This window comes from Eptatretus burgeri, chromosome 7 (assembly GCF_056783735.1).
Source record: "Eptatretus burgeri isolate ZD-2024b chromosome 7, Ebu_testis_v1, whole genome shotgun sequence".
NCBI classification, from domain to species: Eukaryota; Metazoa; Chordata; class Myxini; order Myxiniformes; family Myxinidae; genus Eptatretus; species Eptatretus burgeri.
In genome coordinates, this window is record NC_140967.1 from 108,230,664 (window position 1) to 108,238,909 (window position 8,246).

The 8,246-nt window shown below is 42.5% G+C and overlaps 1 protein-coding gene across 1 annotated transcript in view; it reads right to left on the reverse strand.

The window, feature by feature from the left end:
* The window catches only part of LOC147024065 (CKLF-like MARVEL transmembrane domain-containing protein 8), a 6,626-nt gene extending 111 nt beyond the window's left edge, over positions 1-6,515 (reverse strand). The window contains exons 1-4 of the mRNA XM_085890236.1: positions 6,232-6,515; positions 3,663-3,836; positions 2,063-2,176; positions 1-655 (exon numbers count right to left, since the gene is read on the reverse strand). The exon at positions 1-655 is cut by the window's left edge and continues 111 nt beyond it. Of these exons, the coding sequence (XP_085746362.1) occupies positions 584-655; positions 2,063-2,176; positions 3,663-3,836; positions 6,232-6,339 (468 nt within the window). The 5' untranslated portion in view covers positions 6,340-6,515 and the 3' untranslated portion in view covers positions 1-583. The remainder of the gene's footprint in view (positions 656-2,062; positions 2,177-3,662; positions 3,837-6,231) is intronic.
* Positions 6,516-8,246: the final 1,731 nt, after the last annotated feature.

Consider the following 8,246-nt stretch of genomic DNA (forward strand, 5'->3'; position numbering starts at 1 on the left):
ATACAACATTTCTTGCATCCGAGAGAAAGGCATAATGTTTAAATAGATATAGATATTAATTTACAACATTTGTAACACCGCACTCCATGATGCATCCAGTATTTGAAGAGTTGATGTTACGGCCTTCTGCTGGATTTACAACGAGGTGAACCATGACCCCACAACATAAAGTTTGGAGTGAAGAGTCACGTGATCAGGTTCCTTTAATGGTCACCAAAAGTTGGCTCTCGAACTCTGGAATAGCTGGATTTGACTTAAATTTGTTAACAGTGAAAGTGTGAGTGTGAGTGTTTCCACTCCCTCTAATCGTTACTGCTTGTGTTCTTCTTTCAACAGCTTGTGTTTTATCTGTAGGTGTGTACAATATAGGTATGTGGGATTACCTGTATAGGTATTCCATTGAGTGTGCAAGTCGGTTTGTCACGGTGTGTTTTGTGTTGTATCAGTGTATCCCAAGACTGAAGAATTCTCAGGATATATCTATCGATATATCTCTCTCTCTCTCTCTCTCTCTCTCTCTCTCTCTCTCTCTCTCTCTCTCTCTCTCTCTCTCTCTCTCTCTCTCTCTCTCTCTCTCTGCAGGTCAGTGTTTGCATGACCGGAAGCTTTGCACCATGTTGATGAAGTACAGGATGGTTACGATGAATGCAAACACCTGTAAAAGAAAAAGAGACATGATCGTGATGGCATATGATGAATGAGATTTAGTCTTAAGGATTACAGTCGTGGATCTAATCAAATGTGTCAGACATAGACAAAGAGTGACTATGGTAAATACATATATATATATATATATATATATATATATATATATATATATATATATATATATATATATACACACACATATATGTATGGCGAAACATGTGGAGCATGTAAAGCACTCCTCCCATCTCCATTGGACAAAGTCTTACACTGAAGCATCACTTCCAACACAGAGGCCTCGACCAGGCGACTCTGTCAAACAGACAAAATTGCATGGTCAACATCAGTTAAGCATCAAATGGAGCCACCTATCTGGAATTCGGTCTTATTTGCCCTCATCAGGACGGCAAACCGATAAATAGCTCACCAATGATGACCACATTCATCATTTGGTGGAGGACTATGTCCATTGGAGAGCGGGGGAGTGCTCGTCACACTCCACATGTTTCAATTTACTCGCCGATCACATCACATGCCTTCCGGTTGAATGGTTTGCATTAGCAGGAACAATTGTCTGTGTGGCAGACAGACGGTTGTTCTTTGTGGATTATGCAGTTTTACCGTGCGAGACATAATCCGTGGCGATGCTCATCATAAACAGTCAGGAGTTGCGTCTAATATATCGGACACAAGACACAATGTTGGCACCTTATATTTAAATGTGACTAATTTGCATAAACGTTTTTCACATGTTATGGCAACACACTCCAACGGGCAGAACTTTTCAATACCAGACGCCATTAAGCTACATTGATTTGGTGTTAATACATAAGCTAAGCTCCATTGATTTGATGTGGTCCATGAGGGAGGGGCTGGCCGTAGCTTGGCCAAGTGTAGTGCCATGTCGGCGCAGTCTTGATATTAACTCACCAATTCTTTCCTGACAGGGAACCCTGTGCTGTGCAAACATCAATGGAAGTATTCCAATAACAGCACTGGGAGACTTTTACCGACTTCTGATCAAAATTGAACGTGCTATTCACGACGACGGCAAATGGCCTCCATTTTGTTCCATTGATTTCATGCACTTTTATCGACACCATAAAGGGTTTGCAGCTAAAGCAATTGAACACAATCTCGGTGGTTCGGCTGTTCCCTGTCTTCGTGCACAATAAAGGTAACATTTCCCAGAGATCTTGATAAATTAAAGAGTAAGTAGTTTGTCCAGAGATAATTATAATTGCAAGGTATCTTTACATTGGCCCTAGTCTTCTCCAGGCAATGTTGAAGTCGAGGCCAATTCTCACGAGTATTTCATTAAATATCATGGCTCACGAACCTGTACCACCAATAGCTATACACGGGTGAGGGACCGGCTTAAGTTGCCTGACAAATTGTCCAGCAGTGAACAACTGACCGCAGCTGTGACGTGGTGTCCCGTCATAGTCTTCGCAAACATGCTTGCGAATGTGGCTTCCACGATGGCGGCTGAGAAGTAGAAAATGACGGCGGAGACATTGAAGACAATTTCCTGCAGAGAAACGTAGTCGTTAGCAAGTTCAAATGGAGATAAAGTATGAACATTGTTCAAATGTCACCACCGGTGGTTCGGACTCTATCAGGAAAGGCAGAGTAATGTTTGCAAATTCATATTTTTTGAGGGATTTTTTTTATTTGACGTGAGTAACCATTCCCCACTTTCAGGCACGTGCTGGAAATCAAGATGGCGACGAGTCGGGCCTTCTTGAACGTGAAGCAAATGATGATAATTTCTGGTCAATGGAAACATCGATCCCCCTGATGATTTGCCACACGATGCGGTGATCGATGCACGTGAAGGTGATTGATCTTCATTACAAACAAAATTAATTTTCTACCCTTGTAAGTGTTTGCTTTTGGCCTCCGGCCTAGTCTTCACCTCGCCTCGTGGTGCTGTTTTATAAGCATTTTCTCAGCGATACTTATGTGTGGCCACATCATCTTCCAGAACAGGCATTTATTTCATGTTTTAAATCCGTTTCACCCTTCATGTGGGTTCAGTTCACAAGACTGGTGGGCCTTCTTTATATATTAAGGGATATATTTAACATGCACAGGCTGGGTAGGCCTACACAGGACAGCTGGCTTGATGTCAGCTCTCATATCCACTGTGTTTTAACAATGTAATGCTCTCCTGATGCTTTGCCAGAATGGTGGTTTGGAGTTTGACTCGGTTCTGAGAAAGCAAACTCAGACAGGTAATTGGGTACCCCAAGCAAGCGTTTAACACTATTTGGCTGTGAAGGTAAATTTTCATCTTCAAACCTCTAGTTTAATTTCACGATATTTTACTACAAATCCGCATGTGCAGCTAAGCGGCGTACAGACCCCCCCCCCCCGTGGGGGGATTGACTCTTTTGCACTTCCTTCCCTTGGGATGTGGGGAAAGCAAAGTTAGGGCAAGAATTTTGGAATAATTTGTTCAGGGTGCCGGCGATGGCTCGCCTACTCTTCGCAAAGTTACACCGTGGGATCTTTAACGTCCACCAACTAATGTCGGCAGACGGGACACCTGTTCAATGCCCATCTGAGGGACGGCACACACATTGATGAATCATCCTACCTGTGAAACACCGGGATGACAGTTTCCAGCTGGGTGGGGATTCGAACCCAGGCGAGACAGCTTAGAGGTGAGTGTGCGTACCTGTAAGCCATCCTGCCAGCCCCATGGTATTTTCTCATGTTATATAAAGTTACAGAAACATATAATTGTGTACAAGGAAAATTGAAAAGTCTGCGGGACTATTTGTGGTTTGAGGGGGTTTTTCAATAATAAAAAAAAAGGGGTCGTTGTTTTAACATTTATTCATTTTGGTCAGAATGACATCCTTATCCTGACATTTAATGAACATATTAGAACTTTGTAATACACCATGAACCCATTAGTGCGATGGTCAATCCACGAGGACCGCGTGGTCCAAACGCATTGCAAATTGAAATATCCCACAATCACCACCAAACAAAGTTCAAGAACTTACCACAATGGTCCAAGACCTGCGGCCATGCCGCATGTACAGGCAAAAGAAATTAACAATGAAGACGAAGATAGTGAGTATCCAGAAGAACACGGAAACAAAGACGACCCAACCCGGGCTTGACTGCAACTTGTAGGGGGTAGCCACCACCAGGCACCATACTAGCAATCCAAGAGCCTGCGGAGACAACAAACAAGATCAGGCAGGCTTCACGTCTGGGTGTGTTCCATGAAGAGTGACAATACCAGAAGGGTAGGCCCAGTTATTGGGCTTTACCTATGCAGAAAGCTGTTTAAAAAATCGAGCATGTCAATGCGTGCACCTGAAAAGGTAAGTGACACGTGGTCATTAAGGTTTTAATAATGCACTGAAGATATAAACTCACAACTCACAGTTACTCTCTCGACAAATCTAGCATAAGCTGTAAACAACAAACGGCATCATCATCTCCGATCAGCATCCTCATCATCACGACTTTGCTTGAGGAAATGCGGGACTGCAGTCTCACTGTATGCATGGTGTGCTCACGGGTTTCCTTGAAACTTATTCAAATGTAACCAAGAGGACGACCACCACCACTAGCACAATAACTAACAAGAAGGAACATTTGTGCTTGAGGAAATGCTGCTGGACTAAGATTTAAGACTGATCCCATGCAAAGCTCGACCAAGCTGGAAGGAACAACTGAAGAATATAGGACTTTTTACATGAGAGAGGAGGTGATTACGAGGGGATCTGATTGAGATGTTTGAGATCATGAAGGGTAGAGAGGGAATAAGTGCAGTGGAGTTTTTCAGCATAATGGACAAGACAAGACCAGTGACAAGACCAGGGGGCATAGCTTGAGAGTACAAAAGAGGAGAGTTAGGATGGTAGCAAGGAAGGTCTTTGGCTCAGAGAGTAGTTCATGCATTGTGGAATGGTCTTCCTGGAAAGTTAGTGGCAATAGAAACAGTAAATAGGTTTAAACTGGATTTAGGTAGAGGGTGATGACACAAAAAGTTACCGACCTTACCTTTAGTAATGTCCTCCATACCAATGATATCCTCTTACTTTTCGCAGGTAGTGGTCAAACACCTGAAATACGTATTTCTTCTCATCCTGAGAAATCCCCAAAACTCACACTCTTTCTGTCTCTCTGAAAAAACTGGATGGCAAACCTTCCCTTCTACTTCCACAATAACCCTCTCAAAGATGACACTCAATCTCCTGGGTCTCACCATCAGCCATGATCTTTCTTGGGTAAACCATATTTCAAAGTTGGCCGCCAAAGACAGCCACCGACCGGACATCCTCCATCATACAAAGTCCTTCCTTGGCACACCTGAACTCCTATCCACCTATAAGGCTTTCATCCGCAGCTTAATGGAGTACTGCTCTCCCCTTTGGGCTGGCATCCTTGCCTCACATCTTGCCCAGCTTGACGCAGTGGAAACCAAGTCCTTTAAGATTATTGGAATCTCTCATGATGAAGCTCAAACTGTGGGTCTATCACTTCACCATCGCAAACAGGTCGGTGGTCTTTCTCTCTTCGTCCGCCTCATTTTTGGTCTTGCACCCTCTGTTCTTTCCGTGCTTTGTCCCCCCCCCCCCAGGTCCAGGTATCTGCAGGGTGCATATGGTGCACCATCAACCCCCTTCGAGTGAAACTACCTCTATCCAGAATCACTGCTCACCTGCAATCATTTTTCCCCTTCCCCCCCCCCCACCTTTGAAATTAACTTCCACATTCTCTTCAATCTCATCCTTCCCTTAAAATCAACTTCCACATTATCTGCAAAGTACAGTTCATGTATAGTCAGCAGATGGAGAGTTAAGTCAAGATGTCTCCATTTATTCAACATGCCGTGGATAACTAAAGAAGAGACGTTTTCAGTCTACCTGAGAATGAAATCCTCGGTGAAGACTTAAACCGACTTCAGGGTTCGATGATTCAAGGCAACGTCGACCGAGGATGGCCAAGATCCATAGATTATCTCAACACATCAGTTCAATCACTGCAGACAAATGTGTCGGAGTAATAAACAATTTTCCCTGCCAAATCCAAGTGCACCTGCAGCGTAGATGCCGACATCCGGAGCAACGTGAACCAATGAATGTGTCTTTTGAAATAAAAATTGAGGTTTATCAAGTTGTCGAGGTACTGTTTAGTTTATGGTCATCCGTCACCGGGAAGCTTTGTGGAGAGAGGGGTACATTGATGTTGGCAAGAACGGTAGGTATCTTGATCGTATACCTGTCGTGATTGCGAGGTCTTGTGAAAAGGTGAATGTGCTCTCGGTGTTTGTTCATTCCTCACCTGACAACCCTCTTCATCCCCCCACAAAGATAGAACTGCCCCGAAGCTCCCAGTCCTCCTCCCCATGGTGAAACTAAGTAAACAAACCGATTGGAAAATAATGTGCTGTTGATAGATCGGAGGCATGTTTGGCCATCTGACCTCCTTGTGAGTATGGTATGGCAGCTGTGAGCACGAGCAGGAAAAAAACAGGAAACTCCAGATGCATATACAGCATGATTACATTTTCAGATGAAAATTGAAAAAAAAACAAAAAAAACCCATCAAACTCACGATTTCCAAGATGATGCAAATGCCAGCTAAGGTTCTCACAAACCCCGGGTCGATTCGGACGCTGCCGTCTGGTGGAATCCTCGATTGTTCGGATTTTTCAACCTGCATCGTGCTGTGCGTCTCCTCTATGTCAGGCCTTGATGATGATGGTGGCTTGGAGAGGAGTAACAGTGAGGCACAGAGGGCCGTGGTAGAGCTGTACCTTCCCGTCTCGACTTGTATGAGGCATTGTGAGTTGTGTAGGGTGTGGCGTGATGGAACGAACCGGTTCGGGTGCTTTCAGGTGTGCCACTCCCAGCCAAGCCTGTTTACCTGTACAGTACTCCCCTTGGCTCTTGTGCCACTGGTAAACCTTTGGAACTGCGCACGATGTCACAACAGATGCTCATTACGTCACAATCACCTATTTATTCTTCCTTTGTTTTTCACCTTTACTGCCACTGCAAAAGCAAGCACCTTATTCAAATTCATAACAGCTTTTAGATATCAACGTAATAATATGGATTTAACATCAAAAACAGCTAATATTATTTATTATTATTAATTAATTAATTATTATTATTAGCTCACCTGCACTTTAGTCAGGTGAGCTTTTGCGATCGAGCAGTGTTCATCGGTGAGTGAGTGAGTGAAGTCAGTCAGTCGGTCAGTCAAAACACTTTAGTTATTATTGCTTGAACCAAACACAAGATTTTGATGAAACTTCACCCAAGCTTCATATCTGATGCATGACGAAGTTGTATCGACCGCATCAAAATTTGTGCTCATTTAGAGGGTCTACGGGGGGGGGGGGTTTGATCCTCCCCCAAAATAGGTATTTGCTCTCTTCGCCAAAACTACAAACATGATTTTGATGAAACTTGATCACAACCTTCATCAACTGTGATGTACCAAAGTATATCAACAGCATCAAAACCTGCATTCATTAAGGGGGTCTGGGGAGGTGGTTTGACCCCCCAATATTGGTATTTGCTCTCTTCTTCGAAACTACAAAAACAATTTCAATGAAACTTGACCATGACCTTCATCACCCATGATGTACCAAAGATTGTTCATGGCATTAAAAAAAAAAAACATCAGGGTCTAAGGGGGTCTCTGCATGGGGTTTGAGTGACTGTTGCTCCTGATCCAGGTGAGCTTCAGGACAGGTGTCGGATTTTTATTCTAATACCACAACAACCCTCGGATTGTTGTTTTTTGGAGACATCTCATAAGTCTGGAAAAATAGGACCTATTATTCACCTCCAAAAGAAGGTACGTTTTCATAAGGCAGAGGAAAGAAAATCGTCGACTCTTTAACATGAAAAAACTTTTTGTTTTCATACGAGTTTTCAAGGCTGAATCATGCGCAAGTACAGGATTTTTTTTTTATAAACAAAGTGTATTTCCCATGTGCATGGACATGTAATTCACATGTACTGTGTGAAATAAATAAATAGTATAAGGAAAATTTCCAAGAGATATATTTTAGTTCTTATTTTACAAGTTATGTACACGTATACATTAAAGAAGTAAATTTTAAATCCTTAATTTAAACAAGGACAAATGTGTCCAAGATCCGCGTCCTAAAGGTTTTGTCTTCACCAGAAGAAGAAGAACAAGAACAAGAAGAGGAAGAAGAAGAAAACAAACAAACAAAGAAAAAAAAACAACTTCCGATATTTCATCACGTGCCTTGATTAAGCCAATAGCGAGACCGGTCATAGTGTATTCATGTATTTACGAAATATAGTGTGTTCACGAAATAAATAGTGTATTTACGAAATTTCAACACATTAAATGGAATAATCTTAAAATAGTAACGTGAACTTTTCGAAACTTTAAAGCAAATGTCCGAATATATTTAAAAGTTCATGATAGACGCTCTCAAAAGGCACCCTCAATGCGAGGATGTGTACAGGTGTTTAGTATTTAAGGATATCCGGATCCTGTATATAAAAGAGCCGAGTCCTCAAGGTTTTGTCTTCACAAGAAGAAGAAGAACAACAACAACAACAACAACAACAACAACAACG